Raw genomic sequence first — 27,267 nt, 5'->3', positions numbered from 1 at the left:
AGTTCCCATTGCCACTTAAAATCTACAGGTCATAAACTAATCCCACAATACACATCAGTGATGTGGCATTTGCCTAATAATAAGAGTAAATAACTGGAAAAGCCCACACATGCATTTCTCAAATATTTCATGTAACAGAAAACAGTCCGAGGCACATGAAATGAGAAAATATGCAACAAAAGAATGTTTTTCCTTTGAGAAAGTCTTGGGAAAGCAGCAAGTTCAAGACAATTACTGGGACCTTATACCCTTGCTTTGTCATAAGAAACCCAAGAAAGCAACAACAAACTATAGCTGCCTTCCCAGACCCAGGTCTGTCCTCTGCAACACAACTTGCTCATACTGTTCACTCTCCAAGCAGGATGGAGTCTGCAAAATCCTTCAAAGTGCAGTCCCTCAAAGGATTAGAGCACTTTCCCCTATCACCTTAACATGCAGGTTAACATTCAACCTCCACTTTTTAAGGTCTGTCAGAGAAGCACAAGAAATCTGAGGTATAACACAGAAAATGTGAATGGGCAGGGAAAGGAGACACAGTCTCAAGGGAATACTTAAAGGAAACTGACCTCACAGGCCCTAAATATCCCAACAGCTCATTTTGCAAACAAAAAACATAAAAGCTCTTCCAAAATAACCAGATAAGAGACCCTCTCTGCATTAAATGTATGTTGAGGCCTTGATAAAAGAAAATAAGAAAAGCCTACAAATGCCTGCTAGAGCTGCCCCAGCACAAGCTGTCTTTCTTCAGCCACCAAATCACGAATGATGGCTAGCAGGCTAAAGATAATTCAGCTGTCTCTTCTGTGGAAAAAAATTTTAAAAGTTAAATCCTAGAACTGCTTCTGAAGGCACATATTCACAATTCTTAGGTTTGGAGAGTGGAGGCAACATTGGCCATTTAGACCAGAAGAACTCCAGACATGGAAATAGGAGATACAGAGACGGAAGAGAAGCCATTCTAATGCAGCCTAATTTTGTCAAGTTATTCATTTACCTTTAAAAGATCTTAAAAAAAACAACAAGAAAAAGAGAAGAGTTGTGTACCCATCCCATTCCCACATGCAAAGAAGACTGGAAAATCCTACTTTGAAAACAGGCACGTGAACAAGCTCTTCCGAGAGAGAAAAGAAGTAATAAATTCAGCATTACAGCTTGTTAATGAATGAAATGAGAATGTAAAATTGCCTTGATTTAAATTCTCAAACAGGAAGCAGAAATTCAAATGCTTGAATTAGCAAAAGCTCATCAGTCAGGTCACAGATGTGAAAAATAGAGACAATGGCTTTGCTCAGAGCAAAGCGTTTCAGTTTTTTTATAACTAGGTTCCACTTGAGGCATGATATTTAAAATGGAAATCCTTATTCATCTTTAGAAAAGTTTTCACTTATAAAATCAATGTCTTGCTTGATTTGTAAAAGCAGCTACCACTGTGAGCAATTAGATAAATGTTTCTTTAAAAAGCAGGTTAAAATGTTGCTTTGTAAACAATGTTACCTGATTTTCTGGCCATGACTGGATGGCGAGGAAGGAACAGACTCAGAAGATGAAAGCAAACATCGCTTTGAAATAGGAGAAAGAACCCGGTCAACACTCTGCTGTGAAGAGGTAAAGGATGAGCTCTTGATGCTCTCTGCAGAATAAAAATTCCACAATTTGTATTAGCTAATTGTGCTACTATTTCTCAGACAAGGTTGTACAACACATGCATTATTGGTTCAATGTGCACGGACCTAGGAGGGAAAACAGTCAAATGCATGAGGTAGTTTAAAGGAAAATAAAAAACTGCATAATCCTTGCACTTGCAGATTATGCACTAGAACAGCTGTTGGATCTGCAACTGTAAGTATTTTAGAGGAGAACATACTTCCTTTCACTCTCCATTCTCCAGAGACAGGTGCTGACAACTGAGCAGCACTTAACCTCACTTAAAGGAAACACCAATCCAGCCTCACATGCATGGGATCTTCTACCTCTTTAAATTTACCCTGAATTGTTCAGACTAGTATTTCCAACAGCACCAAAAAGCTCCACAGAAGCTTCCAGAATGACTTAAGAGTTTTCTAGCAAAACCACACCTGGTGCTTCATCCATCTTTAGCAGAAAAGAATACATATACACCACTATAAAAGCACTCCTCAGAAGACTCATGAGGGAGAAGTGACATCTCAGTGGGGAAGCAATCTAAGTGGGAGCTGACAAATCCCACCAACAGCATTGAAGGTAACCTTAATATCCTCTCACCCAGCTTCAGCCTGGTTTCCTAGACTCCACACCACTCCATTTCTGTAACTCCTGAGTCAGGTAATGCACTCCTTTGTTATTCAATTATTATCCCTCTCCAGAACCAGTCAGTTTTGTGCATTAAGCAAAGAACAGATCCAATGGAAAAGAAAGAGATCTACTGTCCTGTAACTCGCTTCTGAAAAGTACTAAGACAGGACAGATTGTTCATGTTATGCACACAACTATAGTTTTAACATTTCATAATTTTTCAACAAAACTCTAGTGTTATGAAAGATTTTGCCTGTGTGCAGTGCTAAACAAATAGTCTGTGGGTATTTTATATAGAAGCTGACAGAGAGAACTTACAACATGGAAAATTGCTTTGGAAGTTGAAGTCTCAAAGATGTTTTTAGTAACATCTAAGAGTATGATACTCTACATGCAGAAACATGCAGGGACAGCCACCATCAACCAGTGTTTGTAACCTGTTTCTAACAGTGCCCACTACCAAAGAAAACTAAACTAAAATTGAAAAAGGAGAATACTCGTATCTTACTGCTGGCAACACCCATCCCAACCTTTCTCCAATCAATACTTTTTTGGATCATCCTGACAGAGAAGTTGTATTCCTGCATCTGTGCTTGCTCTCACAGAAGCAATGAATTACACAACTTACTCGTGGTATGAAAAAGTGTTTCATTTTATTTCCTTTCAATGTCAGGGGATTCTGAGGTCTTCGAAACAGTAATCAGTTGATCCCTTTTCACCTTCTTCACATCGGTCATTGTTTTCCAGATTTCCCACAGCCACCCTTCTTTCAAACTAAGCTGCCCTTGTATTTAACCTTCCTTCATGGAGCAGTTGATCATTATCTTTTTTTTGTTACTGTCTCTTTTTTTAATTGTATTAAATCCACTTTGAGCCAGGGTGACAATAATTGTGTCACTCAAGAAGCAGATGTACTGCAGATTTGAAACAACAGATTGCTTTTTTACATTTTGTTTCTACTTTGCTTGCTTTTCTAAATACTGTCCTTAAAAAAAAGACTAAGCAATTATTAGAAACTGTGACATTAATAGCAAATGAAAATTTTTCAAAACTAGATCCTTCCTCCTTACAATTGCTAAGAAGTATTTTATTAAGACGTCACAAAAAGAACAAACAAAAGGAAATCTGGACCTTTCAGACTGGAAAGCTCGATTTAAGAGAAGCTAAAGACATCTTCTGCTACACACTTTAACTACAACAGTTAAATGAAAGGTTAGAAATATAGGAGGGTTAAGAAACTACAATATGTTCAAAGTTTTACTTAATAGCAAGTTTTGAATTAAATTCTGTATATCATGAAGTTACACCTGTAGCGATATATATGGTGTAGTCTTCTCTTGAAAGCTCCCTATAGTATGTTGAGGGACTGTAAACATGCTTCTCCAGTCCTTGTTTCCAGGAAGAAGCAATACTCCAAGCAGCTGCTATGTTGTTTTCTGCAAAACCACATCTCCTGCATCTTAGCAAATAACGAGTCCATGACTAACACTGCTAAATCTTTCTGTTCCCAGAGCACAAGAGGAACAGTAAGCAAAACCCATTACTGCACCCCATTAACAATTGAGACTTACCATCTGGAATTTTCTTGTTACTGAGGTTTTTCTTTGGTTTGGAAATGGGAGTGGAGGAAAGGCGCCTGGAAGATGCTCCTCTGCGTGGTGGCGTGAAGGAAGTTTCATAGATATCGACCTGCCCAGTTCTTTTGATGTGCTCCTCGCCTCTGGGACTGCCCAGGGGGGAATGTGGGCAGCTGGGATTATGCTCTAGCAGTTCCTGCTGGGCAGTCAAAGGGTTGCTACCAAGAGGACACTGCAGAATTAAAGGAGGCTGCATCTTGCTTGGTGTTCTGCTGGCAGCTGCACTCAGCATGACTCTGTGCTGGTAACTCCTGTAGGCTTCCTCCAAGAACTCGGCCTCCTTCTCCAGCTCCTTCACCCTGGCGCGGGCCTGCGCGATGCACTCCAGGTCAGAGTCCGGGGAGGCGCCGCGCGGCCCTGGCACGGCGCTGGCCGTCCCCACATCAGGCCTGGGCAGCTGCAGGTGACAGCCAGGCCCTGGCACAGTGCTGGCCATCCCCACATTGGGCAGGAGTGGTTTCCTTGGGAATGCACCATCCACGTAAATGTCGTGGGGCACCAGCTTGTCCCCCGTCCTGTCTCCCAGGAAGTCGAGGACGGAGCGGTCGACGAGCGACGGCTTTGGGTTCCGATACACCTCATTCTCCAGAGCTAAACGGCAGCAAGAGCAATAAGTGACACTAAAGCAGGGAGGGAGACCCACAGCAAAGCAAAAATAGTAAAACATGGCATTTAAATTCCAATTTGATCAAAATTGTTCTACCACGCAATTGGCTTACATTTTGAGAATTTAATGGTTTAATTGAAATTGATTTAATGTATTTTTAATGCAGCTTCAAAGCTGCAAATTACTGCTATTCTTAAAATATATAATTCTTCCACGTAAAACCACCATTAATTTAAAAAATAACATTGTAGAGTACATAGTTATATTTAAGTAAATAAACAAGCATGAAAACATTACCACTTTTGACACGTTAGATCTTATCATGCTGGTAAAGTCTAAGGAACACAGGGCATGCAACAAGTCTTACCAGTTTCCCTTTATTTAAATAAAAAAGTAATTTTGGAGAAAAACAACACAGGACATAGAAAATGTTTTGTTTTTTTTATTAAAAGTACTCTAAAATTGTCAATTAAATTGAGTGTTTTGGGGCAGTCAGCTTCCATACACTTCCATGCTTCAACAAGTCCAAAAAACCAATCTGCTGAATCTTTCAGCAAATTTACAGCCTTGTTTTTATTCTACACAAATGGTTCTTCAATGACTTCATTAACTCTGATGTAAAATGAATGTTCCTACAGTACTTTCAGTCATTTAATTAAACTGCGTATTTGCTATTTTCATAAAACAAATTTCCAATTCCAAATGGTACCAATAAGTGTACCATAAATGTACGTGTAAGTCTAGTGAATATATGAAATGCAAAATATTGCATATACTGAGCTATGAGACATGTATGTAATGCATAATCATTGCAGAATTGAATTACATATTTTTACATTAAATACACATACTAACCCTTTTATTGATAGTACTTGATATTAACAAACTGACAGACAGGCATCTTTAAAAGAACATTTCTTCAGCAGACTGAATTGCTTTATGTAAGTGCCCGTGTTTCTAATGCTCTTAGATAAGTTAAGCATAAGTTAGGCAAAAGTTATTAGACTTGACTAAAACTGTTAAAGAGTTAGACCTAAATTTCTGAGGTACAAAATAAAATTTCTAACTGATTATTTTTATTATGAACATTCAAGAATCAAAACACATTAAAACACAAATTGCCTGCCGGAAAATGTTGTTTATGTTACCAGCAAACATTAATGGCCTTATACTGAGGAAAAACAGACAATAAAAATATGCAAATGCTCAGGGAGGAGTATTTTTCTTCCTCTGCAAGGTTTGTTTTCTGAAAGAAGGTTAAAATGAGCCTTCTTTATTAAACTGGGCTTTAAATAGATTTTGATTTTAAACTTTAAAACTTACTCCCTGGTGATGTGCTGGCTCTACACAACTGCAGTCTTTTTAAGCTTCTGGAACTTCTTTCATTTGTCCTTCATAAAGGACTGCTCTGATCTAAGATACAAACCTGCCTGTGTTTGCTTCACTTGCAGTTTCAGCTCTTCAACCTGCATATTTAACTTCCTGACAGTAGCTTCAGAGTCTAACAGCTGGGCCTTTAACTGGGCACAACGCTCAATCTATAGGAAATCAAGAGAAAAACAAAAACCATCATAATTCAAACAACAAGGATAATCTCAGCTAGCTGAATACTTGGTTTCTAAATGTTTTTCAGGTCCAGTCAGATCATATATACCTAGTATGCTACTGAAAGTCAGCACTGACAATTCGGTGACTTGGTAAGACTTGGTAATGTTGGGTTGGCTTTATTTTTGGTGTGGTGATATTTTGTTTTCTTTAGAGTTAGTTGTATATATAAAAACAAGCACTGTACAAACAACCCTAGTAACTGCATGCCAAATGGCCTGCACAGGCAGATGGGTAATTGTGAAAGAGACGACAGGAAGAAGAAAAGATTCAAATCATTTTAAAAGAATAATTTACCTCACTTTGTAGCTGTTTTTCCAACATATGCTTATGACTTTCATATTCATCCAGCATCAATTTTGTAGAATGCTCTACTCTCCTCAGCTCCACTTGGCAGGCCAGGTACTCTGCTGAGGGCTGGGACAGCTCTACCCCAAAAGGGAAACACCAGACACTGAGACAAAGAATAACAAGTGTGCACTTTGCTACATGATACCCCATGAACATAACAAGGCTTTGTCTGAATAAGTACTTGGAGACATTTTTCTTCTTCCTTTTACAAAGGACCAAAATCTTCGTTGGTGTAGTCCTTTAAGAACTAGACCCAGGCTATCCTACACTGGAAGAAAAATACATATCCTTATCTTATCTTACATAACTGCACACGCATCTCTACTCTCCTGTACTCTGAAATGCACATTAAAAATACTTTATTTACTACTGTAGTCAGGCAAGCACTTCAATAACAATGCCATGTTCTTTTACCATGATTAACCATACTCATGCAATGGTTAGAAATATTGCACTGCTTTTTTCAGAGGGTCAAAGGGATATCCTTCCAAATTACAGCTACCACTTAATTCAGGATTTCCCCCATACAAACACAAAAAAGAAAATAAACTTGTGCCAAGGACTGCTCAACCACTAGCATGGGCTTCATGCTGACTACTAGCAAACATAATACAAAGAAAGCATTTTAATGAAAATTTACTTCTAAACAAATACTTGTAGAGAAAAATAAACAAGAAAATAACTAAATAATTCACACTGACTGTCTCGAAGATGCTGGTTTTCACTCCGAGTCTCATCCAACTGTTGCCTAAGTAGTTTATTCTGCACTTGGAGCTCCACTTTTTCCTCCTTTAGCAAAGGGTAGTCTGATACCTCTTTCAGTTTTTCTGTCAACAAATTATTCTGTTTATTTACCAACAGAACCTGGGCCTTCACTGACTCCAAGTCCAGCTGCAGACAAAGAACAGTTTAGAAGCTTATGAACTGCTGTACTACTCAACAATTATTTTAATTTCACTTTTTTTTTTTTTATTTGTAACATACCTGAACTGCGCCAATTAGAATACAGGATTCTTTAAATTCATATTTACAATTACCTCAAGCTCTTTGGCACGTGATACAGCTTGCTTGAGTTCCTCCTTTTTTGAATTAACAGCAATGGCTTCTTCTTGCAAAAGCATAGCTTTCTCTGCAGGGAGGATTACAAATGCTGAATTAAAATTAGTAGAGTATTACAGTAAAAAACTGTATCAGCAGAAAACAGTTTTAAGCTGCTAAGCCCAAAATTCAATTTAATTTAAGACATAAAAAAGACTGTCATATACACGCCTTCAAAATTAACTAAATCATGCTGTATATACAAATGTATACACATGCATAAACACATTAAGAATTAAGCAAATCAAATTCATATGCCTGTGATACATCATTTCTTACACATCCCTAACTTTAAAGTCTAACCCTGTTATCTGTTCTGCTCTCTTCCACAAGCTCCAATTAAACATTTTGTGCACAATAGATGTAGAAACTGGCAACTGTGCCAGCGTCCAGTTAAAGCCTGAATGAGCCAGTAGGACTTCCAAAGGAAATGGGACACTGAAAAACCAGGAATGCTTTGCAGCCTCGGTGCAAAAGCAGCAGTTTATGATTCCCAGTGCATTCTGAACAGCAACAAGTTGCTGAAATGCCACTGTTGCTGAATGTCACCTGTTCTGATGGCTCTTCTGTCCCTTATACTGATGTTCCTGAACATCAGGACTGCTCAGGAACAGTAGTGGTTTGGTATATGACAGCTCTAGAGATAAACAGGCACTTTATCAATCTCAGACAGGTTACCTTTATTTCTTTTCTCATCTTCAGTAACTTTATTGGTTCTGGCTATGTGTTCTTCTTTTAATTCAAGCTGGTATCTAGAAACAAAAAAGATTATGTACTCCCAAAGGATATGTGTGCACACATGGCATGGGCATTTTGCGTTAACTCCATTCTTCACCAAATTAAACTATAATCCCACAATTACTTATTAACAAAATTAACTATCACAGAGCCACCAAAAGGGTTGTAAAGGGCCCTGCCAATCATCTCATTCCACCACCTCCTCAAAAAGCCAGACTACTGCCACCTGTACAGCAGGGCAGATGTGGCTCTTCCTAGCCAAGTCTTGAAAACCTTAAAGGGTTTTCAAGGGTTTTATCCACCATCTCCCTGGATGATCTGTAGCAGTGCTGCATTACTCTCCTTATAGATTTCCTCCTTATGTCCAAGCTAAGTCTCCCAAGCCACAACTTCCAGCCCCTTCCATATGAACTCAGAGGTCACATTTGGGAGTCCAACTCAAATGGACTACCCTGGCAGACTTTACCAAGTTTTCCAGTTTCTTCACGACCTTTTTGAACTGGGGAGCCCAAACCTGGGCATGGCATTCCCAGCATGGTATCCCCAGTACCTTTCAAGGGACAATAAGTTCCCTCAGTCTGCTGGCCATGCTGCTTCTAATCTTACCCATCATACTGTTTTGCCTTATTTGTCAGAGCATGCTGCTGGCTCATAATCAACCTGGCATTCACTGTAAATCATCCACCTCCTCTTCAGAAATGCAGCTCCTCAGTCAACTATTCTCTCCATTTATACAACCTCACAGGGCTATTCTGCCCCAAGCACTGAGCTTTGCCATTTTCTTTGTTAAAATTCCTAAGATTTGCACTGGCACAATTCCCAACTTTGTCAAAATCTGCCTGAACTGAAACTCTGTCACTCATTGTAGAAATGATTCCTCTTAATTAAGGGTCATGTTCAAAGCTGAGGATGCCCTGTGCCCATATGCAGAGGAAGGTGTTGGACAGTAAGGGCCCCAGAACTGGCCCCAGGGATTCTGTGCACACCACCAGTCAGCAGCCAGACTCTGAGCACTGCCCAGGTACACCACCATTCATAGCCCACTAGTTCTCCAACAGTGCCATTCCACTGAACTGGAATTTAGAGGAGCTAAGAAAGCTCAGCATTCTACATGACCAGGACATAATTATAAATGGTTTCAGATATAGACAAATCCATCCTCCTGCATTTCTGCAAAGTCGTCCAGACCACTCAGATCCTTCTCCCAAATATGGCATTTAATGTTTACTGCAAAAATGAAAAGATTGATTTGCTAGCAAGCATCACTACTTCTGTATAAGAAACAGTAGTCTTTAATACTTTTCATCAATGATTTGGGTCAAAGGGACACGGATTTTGTATTTCTAGGCACCTGCAGCATGCCTTAAAATATTTTGTATGTAGATAAAATAAGCAAAGCAGCAGTTTATCCTTAAAATGCTATGCTTCTCCTCATGTACTGAAAGGACTTTGCAACCACTATTTGTAACTAGCTGTAAGGTGAGTCAATTAGTTGCATTCACCGGTTTCTAACAAAATCATCAAATGCCAAGGGATTATTTTTACCGAAACCTACTATCAACATCTTTGCTCTTTAATTTAAAGACCTTAAAACACAGATAATACTGGCTTGCAATAAAAGTAATGATTCATCAGTTGCTTGCTTTAACAGCCTGAGACAGGTTCACAACATCCAAGAGCTCTTGTCTGCATTGAAATATCGAGGAACCCTTCAAGTGACCAAGGTACCACAAGGAAGTGCTATAGCAAAGTTAGGACATACCCACTGCAACACCCCACAAGAAGCCACCGATGACTGCCAATTCCTTAAGACCAGGTTCAGACACAGGGTAACCAATAAGAGAGAGATCTATATCACAGAATCCCTCTTCAGAACTGGGTAGGGGCAAAGGTAAGAGCCAGTCTGTCTGTACAATGGACTAGTATGCCTCTCACCCCTTTTCTAAGAAACTTGTAACATCTCTTTAATGCTGATTTCCCCTTCATGCCTCTTCTGCAATCATAAAAAGCTCACTTCTTTTAACTGTGGTGAAAGGAAGTAACTGCTTCAGATCCTCTTGTCTAAATATACAAGCTAATGTCAGATCTCTTTTCCAGATACTGACACAGAATTTAAACTACAGCAACAATATAATCAATAACCAAAAGAGAATTCTTTTCTACAGTAAACTTACTAGCAAATAGCTAAGCAGTAATGCAAAAGATTCAATCTCACTAAAACAAAAAACATAAGTGCACATTTTCAAAGTCCTTGCTTTGCTATGCTTTTCTAAATACATCCTATAGAATTTATGACTCTGTTTTCATAGGAAATATTATGTGTCCTATTAGAGACAAAAAAAATTACTTTAAGAGCTCTGTCTTCAGCTTTTGGTCGTATGTCTCCTCTATGTTCTTCACAGCAACCTCACGACGCCGAAGTGCATCTTCTATAGCTTTATTTTTCTCCTCCTGAACTTTCTGGGTGCTGAAATACCCAGAAATATACAGACAATGACCAGTTATAAAGTCAAAGCTTTAGTCTGGGATTCTGTTTCTTTTTCAAACTAACAGTTATAGACATCAAAGGGCAACATGCCTTGTTTGGAATACTGTTGCAATTTGAAATCACCATCAGACTGCCACTGCAGTTCATTAAGAACATGGTGATGTGACAAAACTAAATTGCCCTATTTAAAATTCAGTAGCAATCAATTATGCAGCTATCCCGGGTTAACCCTGGCTCAGTTTCCCACAGCAAACACACTTCAGAGGAAAGAGCTGAATAGCTGAGCATGCTATTCTATCAGCACCCTCTGCTGGGTGGATAAAAAACCCCAAGATTTTGTTAGCAGGATACTCTTTTCACTATGAAAACCAGATGATAAAGTAACAACATTAAGTAGCACTGAAAGTTTGGCCAAAAATTGATTAGTTACTTCTTTTTTATTTAACTAAAGAAAACAGATCTTGCTAAGGACAAATAATTAAAAAAAAATCAATCCCAAAACATAGGACTAATAGGCAAAATATTCATGTGTAGATCTTATGAGTGTTAGGGTTACATACTGTGTTGTTTGGGGGTTTGATTTTTTTAATTTAAGCACTTGAAGTAAACATCTGGTTCCTTGCCTGCAAAGTAATGCTGAACTGTTTTGGTTGGATGAGGCAAAATAGAAAAAACCAGAAACATCTTTTTGTATGGGGCATCCCTGCTAATAGAGACAGTATACAATACTGCTAAAAATGTAAAATTCTGGGATGTATTATCTATATCAACATCACAGAAGCAGAAACATCTTAAGGCAAGTTTTGCAGAAGCATCATTTAGCATTGTACGCATCCACACATTGTAAATATCCTTTAGCAACTTACATTTCAAATGCCTCCATCCTTTGCTTCAGTTCTGCCTCCCTGGTCCTTATGGCTTCAATATCTTTCAATAGACTTTGTCTCTGAGCATACACTTCCTTTGCTTCTATCTGCACCACAAAACATCATCCTTAGTTTTGCTTCACTGTAAAACTTCATTTACTGTCTAACACACTCAAACTTTAAAGGATCTTCTTCGGGGACTGACTGATCTTACTCCCATAAATACTATTTATATAGACATTACATGAAATAACATCTGGAATAAATCTGAAGTATCTTTTTTAAATTCCCTTTCTACTTTCACTCAGAGTAAAAATGTTTTAGATGGAGTCACTTCTGACTACCCATAAACAGTCTTCCTTTAAGAAATAGCACTGATAAAAACTTAGGTAAAAGTAAATTTTTTTTTTTTTAATTGCAGGATAAACATGTTCAAACACTTGACTTTTTTTTTAATAAACAAGTTTTGTATGTTCTTCACAAAGCTGTAGTTGAAAACCCACTGATAAAACATGACTTAAGAGCAAAACTGAGTAAACCAACAGCCTTTCAATTTTTGCAGTTTAATTTACAGGATTCATAAAAAATTGTAAAAGGGATTCTCCAAGTGCTGAACATATTAACACCAAAACCCACATATCTCCCTATTAGTAAAAATGGGGTTTTTTGCCCTTAAGCACAAAAGACATTACTTCTCTCAAAACCCCAAAAAAAAAAGTCTAAGAAGAAAACTGTGGTTTTGCCATATGGACCCTTATATCAACTTTGAAAGCCATGTGCATTTGAACAGTGCTGACAGATTTAGCTGCTGCTCCTGGTACAAAAAGTAAACCAGTTTTTCAAGCCACATTTCCTAGACCTAAAGTCATTATAGTGAAGGGTTAAATGACCTGACATCTTTAATGTAAATATACCTGAACTCTGTTAAAAGAATCCCCAGGGAATTGAAACAAAGCTCTCAGTGAGTGCAGAGGCTGACAAGAGAAATCAAATATTTATACAAAATACTTGACAGATACATTGATCTAATCATTAGTAGGTTTTTTTTTAATTACTGAATTAATTTCATGCTCACAGAAGAAGACTGATAGCATAACATAGATGTTTTCTTGTCAGCTTCAAATACATAACCATGAAATAAATTCATGGCATGGTGATAAAATATTTAATATTATAGTAATGTATATAGAGACCTGCACAACTGCTTTGTTAACCAATACCCCATGTTCTCAGGGGGAAAAAGAGACAAACAAAACCATAATGCCACCACACCAAAGCAAAAATACAGTTAGCATTTGTGGATAAATATTATTTGGATATGAAGGTCTACTGCAGATAGCAGGGAGGTGGTAAGGCAAACAGGCAACAGAAGAGCAAACAAACTATTCTTTCAAAAACTCAGAAGTAACAGCCTGAGACTGGGATAAGCAGTTGAGAACTACATACAAATTATTGTGTGCTGTAGTAACAGTTACTACCCTGGCAAAACACCAAGAGTTAACAGCCCAGAGGAGTAACTCATCAACACAAAAGTGTTCAAAAAAATGAAATGAGATGCTAGCTTACAGTAAAGATGGTGGCTATTCATAACATTCAATATATAAAACCAAACAGAAACATCATATCTGTACCATATGAGCTATTTATTCCATTTAGGTTAGAGGCTTCTGAGCAGCTAGAAGAACTTAAGAGTGTAACTAAAAGCTATGTTCAACTTTCTGTGAAAAAAAACCCCAGTGATCTGAATTCAGAAAAATTATTGAAACAGATTTAAAACTATTTATTACATTTAGATCCCAGCTTGCAGAACTGTTCCTTTTCCAGCCACCTCTACTTAGATGTTTAACCATACTCATTCTTGCAGTTGCTAAATGCATTCCCCTATTTATAAGAACAAATGTGAATTCTAAGTTTTCCCTAATCAGCCAAGTAAGATCTGAAGGTAAATCTCCCAAAGATAAAAGAACAGTCTAACCAACTCACTGAATCAGTTTGCAATAGATTAGGAAAAAAATATTTGGAACTTTACCTCTTGTTGCTTTTGAAGCCTCTCAATAGCATTCTTTTCACGAGAAATCAAGGCTTCAGACTTTGCTTGATGCGTCCTCTCTAACTCATGGCGCAGCTCAGAGATTTCTTTCTGGGTCTGCACTTTCTCCTCCATTTTAATCTTTGCTATTTCAACTTCTTTAAAATGTTGAAGCTTTTACATAAAGGAGGAAGAGAGGGTTAAATAGGGCCATCTTCAAATCAAAAAAGACAATTCCAAATTTCACCCTGAAATTCATGTTAGGAAACGATAAATTGATAATAAATAATTACCATGATAGAAAAATCTTAGCAGCACATACTATCTGCACATCTCACATGGTTTTTATGTGTTTATCCCAAAGCAGATCTTACACAAAACTATCAGCTTTAGACAAGAGCACAACAGAAGCCTATGAAGAAAAAAGCACTGCAGGAGTGATACTCTGCTTGGAACCAAGGAATGGCCACAGTCTTTTACTCCTCTTCTGATGCTGTCTTTATTCTTGTCCCTTTCCTAAAGAACCACTTCTGACTAGTGATTCAAGAAATGGCAGAAACAGACCCACACCCTGAATTGCTCAGAAGCCACAGTAATTCACCTGGACACAAAAGAAGCGCCAGAAATGCAAAAAAATGCAGAACATGCAACTTCATCTAAAGAGGATTACAAAAAGAGAAGTCCCAATTCACTGACTTCTAAGCACAATTGAAAAAAGGTAAACACCCACAAACAGGAGAGTACAAATCTTGCAACTTCACAGAACAATCATTGGGAACACGACTCCATACAGCGTGTGAAGGACAATATATGGGAGAACAAATGGGATTATAAAGAATTACAAGAAAAATTTGGAAAAAAAATCGAAAGCAAGCATACAAGACAAAAAATGTGAGGAAAAACTGAGCAAAAAAATCAAAAGAGAATGACAGAAAAATTGTGAGAAAGGATTAAAGAGTGGAAAAGGCACAGTACAAATGTCTGATCAAGCAACTCGGGTCTGTGGGCATAAATTTTGTGAAAAATTAAAGAAATAGTGAGACAATATAGCATCACTTGTATATATAGCAATTTGATTAGAAATGTCTTACAGTAATTCACATCATGTTGCCAATGAATTAATGTAAAGTTAATTGAATGTAGAAGAGATTCCCATCTCCTTTGTTACAACTGGTTTGCATAAACTGATACAAACTTAACACACCAATTAACACGTTTTACATACTACAAAAGACAGAGGCAGTTGGGGAATAAAGGCTAAATGAAGAATGATGGTAAATGGAGGTTTAACTCTCCATCTTTCTACTTGTCTGGCTAAATAAATGACGACTACACTGAGTGCCTCTAAAACTGTGTGGAAGAATTCTCATTATCAGATTATCATCTTCACATCCCAGTGATTGTGACAGAAATTAATGAAAAATATATTGAAATGAAATACAGTTGACTTACTTTTTTTCTTCCTAAATAAACAGATGATCTTGACCGAAATTTATGGAAACAGAAAAAGATTATTTAAATAAATGTATTTAAATAAATAATAAAATACAGTATATTCCCTCTGCTCCATTTTTCAGACAAGGATTATCAAAGGATTATGTGACAAAACTTTAATCTTATTTCCAAAATGATGGAAAATTCTCTAAAAGAGCTGTCTTCAGTTACAGGAAGAAAATAAGTTAGAAATTATTCATAATACTGTCACGACTTTAGTGTTTCTGTGCAATGTTTTGAAATAGAATGCAAATTCTCATCAGTATTAAAAATTAATTATCTGTCAAGCTACACAACAGCAATTCACACCTCTCAGTTGCTATGCACCATACAGAAACTCAAGCATCAAAATATTAACTGAGAAGGAAAATGAAAATTATGGTATAAACATTTCTCCATAAAACTAAATAATCAATAGCAGATAAAATTTACCAAATTAAGAAAATCAGAGTAAGTAAATGTTATGTTACAAATTAACATCAGAATACAAAGCTTAACATTCGGTGCACATTTAACAAAAAAGAGGGATGAAAAATATATATGTTATATCATCAAATTAACCACAGATATTGTATTAATTTAGCCTTCTGTGCTTGTTGTATTAGATTTTTCCAATTTGCCTTAAGTATGAAAAATTTGCAATGTGTAAAGTAAAAATTAACAAATGTCTCCCTCAAATTCATAAACCAGAGTTATACCTTTTGATGCATTTCTTCTTGAAGCTGCTTCTCTATTTCTTTTCTGTATTCATTAAGTTTTACTTCTAAAGATTCATATTTCTGATGCTGAGGATAGGAGTCTGCAAACTGTTCATCAATCAGCTGAAGCTTCTCAGCTATAAAAAAGCAACACATCCATCATAATTTAAAAGCATTCACTGCAGCTACCTTACCAAGACTGCAGGAACCTCACTCTGCAGGACATTCCTCAGCTTATTCAAGCAGCACTATCCTAGAAACACTCTGCACAAAAGCAGAGGCAGCACAGAAATGCCATTTATCTGCTTTATTTATATAGGCTGTTTAGGCACTATTTGTGGTATTACATAGTCATTCATCTTCTTTACCATGGATGGACAAGAATTTCCTTTTGTATGCATCTTGTAGCTTTTTTGTATTATATATTAATTGGGCAACCTTTAGCTTTTCTGCATTAATATATTAATAAGAGCATGCATATTATACATTCAAGAACTCCCAATCTATGCCTAACTTGCTCACAGAAAGAGGGCACACGTTTACAATTCTGTTCTCCAGAACATATTCCAACACATAACATTTCCAGTCCATTTGTCATAGGTCTTAGCTAAATGCCTAAGGAAACACAAGAGTGATTTTTAAAAAATCCTATTCTGACTTTGCCTTATTTTAAGAAATTTTAGAAATCCTATGTTCTAGTAACAGACATGACCTTTACTCATTGCAACTTTAGGTTGCATTTGAGTAAATAACAAAGTAATACCATTCATGCAATATATATAAAGCCATACCACATACCAGTATGAAAATATCTGGGGAGACCTGTTTGCACTTACCAAGAGACTCTCTGTAAGGAGGCACTGAGGTGGTCTGAGTTTCTGTGCTGTGAGTTCCCCTGTTTAGATGATGTTCAGTAAGTCCAATTAAAATCCGCATAAGGAAACCTAGCAAGATCCAACAGATTAGTAATTAGTAAATCAGATTTGTAATTAACAAAGCAATTTTCAATGTACAAGAAAACCTATTTGATTTACAGAAAGAACAACTATTTCAGTAAAAATCAATACTAGTGAACAATTATGTTTTTATTATAAACATAATCCAGTCCATCTCAGTCAGAAAAAGCTGTCCTTTGCAACTTTTCCTCCCATCCATGTCTCTTGATTTCCAGGTCAGTTGAGAGTGAAGATTATTAGTACTTAATTATGAGGCCTTTAGGCAACAGGGGGTTTTCAAAATCAAGCTCCTTTAGGTTATACAGCATAGCTAGGTTTTGTTATGCCATATAAGAATTAGTTCTTATATAATGCAATGGAAAATCAATTAAATCTGTAACTAGTTTTTGAAGTATATTCTGCAGGCTAATACAGTGTTATAAAGACAACCCAAAACCTGAGTTTTCCAAAGTTAGTATGAAAAGCCTCCAAAGAGCATTATATGTAATACCTGATTACAGATTTTTCTCATATTTCTAATGTACAAATCATGTATTTTATAAGTAAATGTCAACAGTTAATCCACAAATATGAGTTGGATAATCCTGAAATATAACATTAATCATCCTGGTGTACTGCAAGTTTCAAAATCCAACTAAATACAAATTACTGCATACCAACACACATTTAAGAAATCTGTCTTTTTATTGCTTACATCTTAATAAAAATTAAGCTAACACAATTATCTCTGTCTGCACTGCATGCAAATATTTTGTACCTTTATTTTCCTTCCGAGTTCCTGAAGTCTGTAAGAAAGAAAAAAAGTTTTAGCCAGTCTATTTTCATCACCACTGTAATTTAAGCTTATTTTCAAAATCAAAATAACTTTACCAGTGATTTGTAAAGACTGGATTCTGGATTGATCCTCATTAATTGGAGGAGATCTTGCACAGTCCACAGCTTTGGGGAAAATAAACATCAGTTGGAAAAGGTTAACAAATTTAAAATAATTTCAAGTAAGCAAATGGCACTATTTCATAGTTGTAAATGTTTTCCATTTGTTAATTATCTATTTACTTCCCGTAAAATAATTTTCAGAGGCCTGCTGCTCTACATTTACTTATCTTCACTACTTCAGACGTACAGCAGCCAGCATGTAGCTTCATCATCAGCTGAAGCTGTGAAAAGAGAGTTTTGTTCCCTCCCCTCTGTCAACATGTGCTCGCTACTTTCCTTGTCTGTTTTCTTGATTTATCATCCAAATCACATGAGCTCACTAACCCAAATAATAATTAACTACTCTCCAGGTCAAAAAACTAATTTTCAGTTCGAAACAACTTCACTCTATCACACACTTGCAGAGAAGCAAAGGCAAGGCAAGGACTGCACTTTTCAGCCACACTTTGTAGTTAGAACAGCTTGAAATGACCAGGAACCACATTTTCAGGGAATTGAATGGCCAAACACACTTTTATCAGGTTCAGTTCCCCAGTGCTCTGCCACACAGCCAGAACAGCACCACTAGCTTACTGCCAGTTTTAAGTATTCATGAAAATGACTCTGAATGACAGAATGTTTTGTGGAGATGATCAGAAGTTTTAAAAATATTTTTATTTCCTATCACAAAAAATGATCTTTTCAATTGTTAGAATATGACAACCTCCAGAGAACAAAGCTCCTAGATATCATGGAATAGGCAAAATATTGAACTTACCTTGCTCTTCTCTAATCCACTTTCTGGAAAGAAAACAGAAAGTGAATACTCGTAGCCACATCTCTCTAGATGATCTGCCACCAAACTGTTGGAAGCAGTGATCAAAAGTGAACTGTCTTCACTTGGAACCATCTGTGGCTGAAGCTCTCCACTCAGAATTGGGTGCATTAGTTCATGGATTAGCTGGTTTCGGAGGTGTGTCTAATACAGAAAAAAAACATTGTATTATCAGTTTACATGTGATTCAATGAGATTTTTAATTTTTCAAAATCCACAGGGAGCCTCATTTTACTTATCCAACCTACAAACAGAAGAGGGCAGACTAATTTTGGGAAAATCTGGAAGTGCACTATGAACACCCTGCCCTTCTTCAAAACCCTCTAATGGTGGATACAATGAACTCTGATTTTCCCTCAAAATGTACCAAACATAGAACTAAAAAGAAGTTCCCAGTCAAGAGCTCACATATTCCCACTCTTGTATCATCATTTTCAGATCCCTGCTCTCCTGTTTTCCTTCCCTTTGGCTTAAATAAAGCCTTCCTGATGTGGCCTCCATCTCAGGTGTTCTTGGAACCCTCACTGGTCCTCTTTTGAGTCTCATTCCAAGAAGCTGCTCATGCCATCACAAAAGTAGATGGCAAAATAAACAAAAAAGTTCAATGTCTTTAATATAAATTATTTTGTAGGGAAGCAAAAGAGCACTAACTAAAGAGACCTAGAGGCACTAATAATAACTAAATGGCATTTTAAAATTATTTATTTGTATTCTGTAAGTTACAATAGAGGGGGAAAAGTAACCTAAAATCAGATCTCCCTTCCATGAAAGGAAGAAAGAATTATTTTCATTATACAGTTATTCAAATTGTTTATACAAATTGTTTATACAAATTGTTTATAAGAAAAAATCATGGCACAAATAGTGTTTAAACTTTCAAAAGCAGGTATGCAACAGTGACACAGCTGAATAAAGAGGCAGTGTGTTACCAAAAATGTGACAAAATAATTACCACAACTGAACAAAGCTGGATCATCAGACAAGCCTGATATTTTAGCATGGTTTTCAAGAGAAATTAGGCTGACAACAAAATTACAGAACTACAGAATATTCTGAGTTGGAAAGGATCCCTGAATCCAACTTTCAAACTCAACTAAAAAAACTCTTTTCCATATTAATTTCTGGACTTGTTCAGTCTCAAGCAACTTTAACAGACATAATGTTGTCTCAAAAACAACCAGGAACAGCGATCTCTTCTACATCTTGTGGCAAAGTGAAGGTGGAAAGCACAGGGCTAAATCCTTATCCCTAGTACAGAAAAGGAAGGCAGAAATAACCTTCTAGACAAGTTAAAGCAAAAAATTGAACTTAAACATGAAGTAATGTGGTAGAATATTAGTTAAGTTGAGCAAGAAATGGTTCAAGCATTGCAAGCTTGGTATGGAAGTCAGTAATGCAGAAACAAACTGTCCTGAACAGCAAATTCTTAGCTATTGGATTATCAATCATATTTTTGAAATATTGATCTTGATTTTTTCCCTATACATTCTCCTGAACAAGCACACAAGGACAAAACAGCTCAAATAGTTTTAAAACAGGATTGTAGTATTTTAGAAATATTATTCATATAGCATACTTAATTATCATAGGTAATAAGCACGTCCTGTATTATTCATATAACATGCTTAATTATCATAGGTAATAAACACACCCTGTAACCTGAGAGATTCTTTCCTATTTTATATTCTAATTTATTGTTCTCTCCCGTGCCTGATTTCTTTTTTCAAGTATGGGTATTTCCAAAGACTTAAATTATGCTTTTAACCTTCCTCGGAAAAACACTCCGAGGCCAAGGCATAATGAAAGGCCATTCTGTTTAGGGAGAACCTCGCAAATGGGGGGAAAACCCCCAAACACAACACACCCCACCCCTCCCCAAATAATAATTAAGTTGTGGCAAAACAATACTTGGTGGAGAGAGCGAGACGCTTGTACTCGGCACGGCTTTTAGGGCTGTCTTAAAGCAGCACAGAGGACCACAGGCAGCACCTGCTGAAAACAAAGCACACCTTAAGTGTGTCCAGCACGCCTCGGCTCTTAAAAGTCTGATACAGCCTTTTCCGGAGCTCCTCCTGGGACAGTGTTTCCCTTTCAACCGATGCCATCGTGCCCTACAACACCGAAACAAAAAGGGCCACTACTGACTCGCAGCGAGACCCACAGCCAGCGAGACGCCGAGCGCTCTCGCCGCCTCCCCTCGGCCCGCTCGGGCTTTCCCGGGCAGCCGCCCGCTACCCACGGGAGGGCGCCGGGGCCGGGAGCGGGGCCGGGAGCGGGGCCGGGCAGGGCAGGGCCGCTCGGGCGCGGCGCGGCGGCCGCTGAGGCGTCACGGTGGCGCCGGATGGGGCGGGAGCAGCGCGGCGCTTCCGGGGCCGCGGGCGGGCGGACGGGCCGCGGCGCAGGGTAGGCGGCGGGCCCGGGCCGGACCCTGCGGGCTGGGGCTCCCTCTCCCCGTGTGCCGCTGCTCCCCTGGGGACGGCAGCCCCGCGGGGTCCGGGCCTTCCCCCGGGGGGCGGCGGGACGGGTCGGCCTTTCCGGGCACCTCTGGAGGGCCCGGGGATGGAGCCGTGGAATTGTCCCGGGGAGGAGGCGCCGCCCGCCCGCCTGCCGCCCTTCCCCTTCTGCTACCTCTGAGCAGGGCCCGGGAGGGACAGGCGAGGAGCCGGGTGCTGTGGCCTGGGATCGCTGTGACCGGGGGCTCCCGGGGGTGAATCATCGGTGAGCAGGGCAGCAGTCGGTTTAGGTACCTGGGTTCACTTCCAGGTCCCCTTCCCAAGGATATTCTCCGGCTGCCCCAGAATCTGTCAGCTTGGGAGGGAGCACGGGCATCTGGCGCAGCCTGCTCAAACAGGGCCGGTCTGGAGCACAGGGCACAGAATTGTGTCCAGACGGTTTTAGAGTAACTCCAGGCGTTCTGGACAGGCTGTTCCAGTGCTCAGTCACACGGACAGCAATAAGTTGTTCCTCGTGTCCAGGTGGAACTTCCCGGGAATCAGTTCCTGCCCCTTGTTTCTCATCCTGGTGGGTGGCTGCACCAAGAAGAGCTCGGCTCCATCCTCTTGATGTGCATACTTAAATGTTTATCTCTCTTTAGCCTCTGGTAAATATGGATGGGAGCACATTGGCTGACTTTTAGGAGCTCTTCTACATGGATTGAGAGTTTGTATATAGACCCCTCAGCATTTTTGTCTTTTCTTGTAGGGAGCATTGTTTTGAAGAATGTCTGGAAGTTTCTACTTCGTGATAGTTGGTCACCATGATAATCCCATATTTGAAATGGAATTTCTGCCTCCTGGAAAAGTAGAGTCAAAGGTGTGTTTTTTCCCCCTGTGACACTCCTGTGATTCTTTTATAATTTTACAGTGTATTAGAAGCATGACCAGCATTGTTGTTAAAAGAAGTATCTACTGTTTTCTGGGGTTTATATTAAACAGAAATTTTGTCATAGGGAGTAGAACTCAAGTTCTCAAGTCTCTTAAAATATCTTTGCCAGATTATGCTAGTTCTTCACGAAGCACAGCTTTCTTATATATTCCCTGCTGTATGTTACAGAATATATATCTTAGTTTGCTGTATGTTATAGAATATATATCTTAGTTTTGCTTTCGTAATTTCTCTTAGTGTGCAGAGGTTTTATAATAGCTGTTCATTGTTTAATGCCACTTACTTTTAAGACATTTATATTACAGTAATAAGATAAAGGAGTGACTAGAGCTTTCAAATTTTTCTTACTTTATTCTTTATGCTGTAAAATACCTAATTTTTTAATCATCTTCATTAGTCATATTTGCTTTCAATTAAGGAAAGCTAAAAACTTTTATTGATAAATAAAGACTTTGAAAATGTGATAAATGCAATACTACTCAATAAGTATTGTTTCCAGTGGGAAAAGAACAAATCTATCTGTAAGTGGAGTTACATCAAAGAAAAAATAGATTTCAGAATAAAAGTGTGTATATCTGAGGGTGTATCCAAAAATGGAAGCATATGATGTCACTGATTGTATGGCATCATCTGTATTTTGAATTAATGTCCCATAAAAGATCATAAATAAGGCTACTCAGACTAGACTTTGTGTGAGGATGTGTAAAAGCTGATTGCAGGGAAAACCTGAGAGGTGAGAGTGGCAGTAACAGCATCCTGTTACTTTGAGAAACAGTACAAAACTGCTTATTCTTCCAGTCTGATAAAAGCTTCCAGTGTGGTTTTATCCTGTATCTCTTCTCGGCAGATGTCCTCTGGTGTTCTAGATTGCCTACAAAGTACACAGGCCAAACACTGTGATCTCATGTTTATTGTAGGAAGGGATGCAGTTTACATCTGCAGGCACATATTGAATACTAGTTGCAGGAAAAAAAGACCCCAAACCAAATAAAACAATCCTGGTTTTAGGTAAACAAATAAGAAAAACAGAATCTTTAGATTATTTTATCAGCAGACCTGCCCTCTGTATTTCTGCTTTCTGCATCTGTCCCCCAGTTCTTATACATTGTAACCTATGGGTCAATTTCTGCCAAATTTGACTGAAATGTTACAGTCCAGAAAATGCTACATTTTATGTGTGCTATGTAAATATCACAAAAACAGATGTCTGGAAAGAAGAGAAAAAGACATATGAGGGCCTATATTGTGGAATAAGTTAGCAGTGGGAGTTTGCCCATCAGTAAACAAAAGAATTCATGCTTGAGTTTGTTCCTGAGACATAATACAGGCTTTACTGATTTTGTTGCTCTCAGGACTGGGTTTGTGATATCTTTTTATTACAACCTTTTTTCTCCCTTCAAACCAAATATCATGAAAACATATGCTAGTTTCATTTAATTACAGGATGGCACATGTAACAGAAAAGCAGGGTAAATGTAACATTCTGTAACTTGAACGTTGGATCTGTAGCAACTGGAGCAAATGACTGTTTGTATTTCATTCCTTGCACTGAATTCCTGCTCTGCTGTGTTCTGGAAATGCACCAGGATGATCATCGACACCTCAACCAGTTCATTGCCCATGCTGCTCTTGACCTCGTAGATGAGAACATGTGGCTTTCTAACAACATGTACTTGAAGACTGTGGACAAGTTTAATGAATGGTTTGTTTCTGCTTTTGTCACAGCTGGACATATCCTTCCCTATTCTCTTTCCTTATATTTATGTAAGAAAACCCCTTCCCCAGAAAGAGGTAAGTTAGATAAAGTGAGTTTGGAACAGATTTCTCTGGCTATTCACCATTATCGTTAGAGTCATCAGCTTCAGGAAGAACTGTATTGGGAGGCACAGCAGCTGGGAACAATTGGAAAAGTGGATTTTTACCTTTGTAGGAGCCAAAATAGCATAATGAAATGTGGTACATGGAGTAAAGAGGTATGAGAGGCTCTAAGCAAGCTTGTATGTATGATCTCTGTTCCCACCCCTTTGACTGTGCTGGAGAGGAGAAGTGACAGTGCACATGCTTGGTGTCAGTCACTCCAGGGGTGGAAATGCAGTGCTGAGGCTTGATACTGTGTACAGGTAGTCCTGGAACTGTTTATTGAGAAACATTTGTTTCACATAGCAAGTAACATTGAATGACATTTTAACTTCAGGGGTACATGGCTGAAGTGCAGGGAGATGCACTTCAGATCAGAGAGGTGATTATTTTCAAATAGGGGGATGTTAAAATATAAAGGTAATGCTTTCCAAATTTTATTGCTTCAATTACTTTTTTAAATGCTTCTTCCTATGAGTCACTGCTATTTCATGTACAGCTAAACATTTGAGGTATATGTTGAATTAGGTGTAAATGCTTATCTCAGGATAATGTCTCTTATCTTTGTAAAAGTTTCATTCTCCTTAATTACTGTACATATGAGATTTATAATGCTTCATGATGTAAGGCAAGAAGATGGAATCAAGAACTTCTTTACTGATGTATATGAGTTGTATATAAAGGTAAGAAATAATTTTTTGTGGTCTTGCTGCACTACTTGTGTGTTCTGCTGTTTGTGCTCAGGCACAGCTGTATTATCACTTTTTCTCTTGGGGGCCTATATAAGCACCTGTGCAGCCCACATCAGCCAGAGCTGGTAATGTGTGACACAAAAGCTGTATTTTCCATTAAACAGAATAGGTTTTTTGAAATTGTTATAAACTGTGCTCTTTCAGACTTCTTCACTTTAGTCCAGTGATTTTTTTTTTTTTTTTTTTTTTTTTTTTTTTTTTTTTGTAGAATAGGTTAGAATGGTTTGGGTAGGAAGGGACCTCAGAAACCATCTACAACTTCCTTGCCATGGGCAGGGACACCTTCCACTAGACCAGATTGGTTAAAGCCCCATCCAACCTGGCCTGGGCAACAGAGAACTTGTGGGGCAGCTTCTTGTGATGCATTTTGTGGTAGTATGGTGTCACTAATAATGATAATGAAAGCACTCTTCCACAGAGCCCGGTAGCTTTGCTCTCAGAACACATAGCCCTTGTTCCCAAGTCCTGGTGGTACTTCCACTGCACAGGGTCATGGCAAACAGTCATGGGAAGCATCACCATCTCAGCCTCCCACAGGCACTCAAATGATCCTCATTTCCACCAGTGTGATGGGTTTGTTCTGAGGGGCTGGTGCTATGGGATGGATCTGCACATGTATGGAGAGAATGTGAGAGCCTGGAAAGCAAGGACTGTTTAGGAGGTCTGTGCTGTTAGTGACACTAAGTAGGCTGAAAGCTAGTGGTAGATGTCACCTGAAGTGACATTTTTCAGGGCTGGGCATTGTGCTTACTGTGCTTTTCTTCTTTCCCCAGTTTGCAATGAATCCATTTTATGAACTCAATACTCCTATTCGGTCCACTGCCTTTGAAAGGAAAGTCCAGTTCCTTGGGAAGAAACACCTTTTAAGCTGAATAAATAAACCAATCTCCTGCGTGAGTGCTTTTTCCCTACTTTCCTGATTGTTTGAACTGTACTTCGTCTGGTTAGTCCCCTGCATGTTTTATACTCATCTTCTGAAGACTGACTAATTGGATGCTGAAGCAGCTTTTTCTTTTGCTGATCTAGATAAGAACAGCCAAGCTTCTCTGGTTAAAAAAAGGTGTATCTCAAGAAGTTTCCTTTTATGTGATATGAAAATAAAGTTTTAAACTATCAGAGGCTGCAGAGGTACAAAAGAAGAAACTGAGACATTATGTGTTAATGCATATGCAAAGTGTAAGCCTCTGACTCAGGGTGGGAGGAAATGAGACCTAAATGCAAAAGATGTCACTGATCACCTGGTTTAATATGAGCAAAAGGGAACTCTTGACTGTTTGGTTTAAGTGCTTAATTTTATAATAAACTTTCCTAGTTGTATTCTTTCAGTAGAGAGCTCATTCTGCAGGCTAACCAGACTAAGATTACACTCTGGTAGTAAATCAAGCTTTTATTTATTGATCTGTAATTGTATGTATATAAAGTACTCAATAAAAAATAGAAAATCAAAAAGCTGTCTCCAGTACATCAAGAAATTTTGAGGAAAACTCCTAGAGTTTAAAAGTCTCTCATTTCAAACTTTCCATGTATTTAGTGCAATACACATTTAGCTGCAGTGTTGCATTAATGAATGAAATAGACCAGAAGAGCCAGATCTGCCCTGACATTAATTCTAATTCACACATGGAAAAAACCCAAATGAAATGTTTAAACCCACTGGTTTTTTCCCATTATTTCTTCAACTGCTGAAACTTTCTTTTTGTAAATAAATTTAGAGGAGGATCTTTGCACCATGAAACTATATTTGTTGAGGTTTCAAGAAAGGCATGATTTGACCTGTCTGGCTCCTATTCCATTGTAAAATGTTTTAGGAACCATTTTGCAAAACTTGACATCATTCCAAACCAGTAATTTTTAAAAAGATCATTTGGCATATATGTACCGAATACTTTGCTTGGGTTTACAATCTTAAGTATTCTCTCTTTTTGCAGCGAATCTGTATAAGCTATCTTGTACTTTTTTTTTCAAAAAAGTCTGAAAAGTAATTTCCAAAGGAAGTGGCATGCTATTCTAAGAAGTATTTTGCATAGTCTGTATAATTAAGGGGACCACATCTGTATGTGCTGTAAGTGTATAGTCAGTCATCACTTCTGCACTTACTGCTAAGTTGTCACTGTAAAATGTTCCATGAGAAAAAAGAACATATTTACCTTAAATAAAACATGAAATGTTGTAGAATGGATGCCTGTTGAGTATACTTGAAGTGATTTAGAAGAAAACTAGATAACCACAGTAACAGTACCTGGTGAGGTGGCCAGTGAAGATGGGAATACCTGTCTTTGCAATGTTTTTGCATATAAACTGCACTGTACAGCACTTTGATAATGTCACATAATTTTATATAAATCTTTTTTTTTTCTGTATACATGGAAATAACAAACACACTTGAGGTAAAGCATTCTTGATCATGTGATAAGGAGCCACTGAGCTGCAGTTATTTTCTGCCTCCTCCCCTGTAGTATGATATCTGGAAAAATACTAACAGTTAAGATTCACTGAGGAAGTACTTTAGTTAAATAATCATATACTTAGCAGGAAGAAAAGGCTTGGCAAATATGAAGGACTTGTGCTAAAAGGCTTGGCAAATATGAAGAAGTTTCTACCACTTCTAGAAGCTACATTTTTACAATTGCATTTGTTGCTGCAGTAGGACATTAAGAAAAATGAAAGCATTTTCTTTCTTGCCTGA

The 27,267-nt window shown here is 38.1% G+C and overlaps 2 protein-coding genes across 3 annotated transcripts in view; one reads left to right on the top strand and one right to left on the bottom strand.

Moving 5' to 3' along the window:
* The window catches only part of OFD1 (OFD1 centriole and centriolar satellite protein), a 31,898-nt gene extending 11,045 nt beyond the window's left edge, over nt 1-20,853 (bottom strand). For both annotated transcript variants that reach the window (XM_058044896.1, XM_058044897.1), the window contains exons 1-16: nt 20,598-20,853; nt 18,532-18,732; nt 17,709-17,777; nt 17,596-17,623; nt 16,719-16,826; nt 15,883-16,019; nt 13,691-13,864; nt 11,662-11,768; nt 10,655-10,774; nt 8,248-8,321; nt 7,509-7,600; nt 7,173-7,362; nt 6,418-6,548; nt 5,942-6,053; nt 3,843-4,499; nt 1,495-1,630 (exon numbers count right to left, since the gene is read on the bottom strand). In XM_058044896.1, coding sequence (XP_057900879.1) covers nt 1,495-1,630; nt 3,843-4,499; nt 5,942-6,053; nt 6,418-6,548; nt 7,173-7,362; nt 7,509-7,600; nt 8,248-8,321; nt 10,655-10,774; nt 11,662-11,768; nt 13,691-13,864; nt 15,883-16,019; nt 16,719-16,826; nt 17,596-17,623; nt 17,709-17,777; nt 18,532-18,732; nt 20,598-20,693 — 2,432 coding nt within the window. In that variant the 5' untranslated portion in view covers nt 20,694-20,853. The remainder of the gene's footprint in view (nt 1-1,494; nt 1,631-3,842; nt 4,500-5,941; nt 6,054-6,417; nt 6,549-7,172; nt 7,363-7,508; nt 7,601-8,247; nt 8,322-10,654; nt 10,775-11,661; nt 11,769-13,690; nt 13,865-15,882; nt 16,020-16,718; nt 16,827-17,595; nt 17,624-17,708; nt 17,778-18,531; nt 18,733-20,597) is intronic.
* A 77-nt stretch (nt 20,854-20,930) lies between these two features.
* Nucleotides 20,931-26,756, top strand: TRAPPC2 (trafficking protein particle complex subunit 2). The gene is made up of 5 exons (XM_058044905.1): nt 20,931-20,991; nt 21,790-21,900; nt 23,559-23,707; nt 24,431-24,512; nt 25,355-26,756. The coding sequence occupies exons 2-5, from the start codon at nt 21,808-21,810 to the stop codon at nt 25,451-25,453; spliced, it is 423 nt and encodes a 140-aa protein (XP_057900888.1). The 5' UTR covers nt 20,931-20,991; nt 21,790-21,807; the 3' UTR covers nt 25,454-26,756.
* The last annotated feature ends 511 nt before the right edge of the window (nt 26,757-27,267 follow it).

The sequence above is a fragment of the Melospiza georgiana genome, chromosome 2, assembly GCF_028018845.1.
Source record: "Melospiza georgiana isolate bMelGeo1 chromosome 2, bMelGeo1.pri, whole genome shotgun sequence".
Taxonomy (NCBI): domain Eukaryota; kingdom Metazoa; phylum Chordata; class Aves; order Passeriformes; family Passerellidae; genus Melospiza; species Melospiza georgiana.
This window is presented reverse-complemented; position numbering and strand designations above follow the sequence as displayed.

What these genes read in the sequence shown, in the direction of transcription:
- TRAPPC2 (XM_058044905.1), top strand. Translation starts at nt 21,808, where the DNA reads ATGTCTGGAAGTTTCTACTTCGTGATAGTTGGTCACCATGATAATCCC. An exon ending in CTGGAAAAGTAGAGTCAAAG is followed by an intron (nt 21,901 to 23,558) that starts GTGTGTTTTTTC and finishes GAAATGCACCAG; the next exon opens with GATGATCATCGACACCTCAA. An exon ending in TATATGAGTTGTATATAAAG is followed by an intron (nt 24,513 to 25,354) that starts GTAAGAAATAAT and finishes TTCTTTCCCCAG; the next exon opens with TTTGCAATGAATCCATTTTA.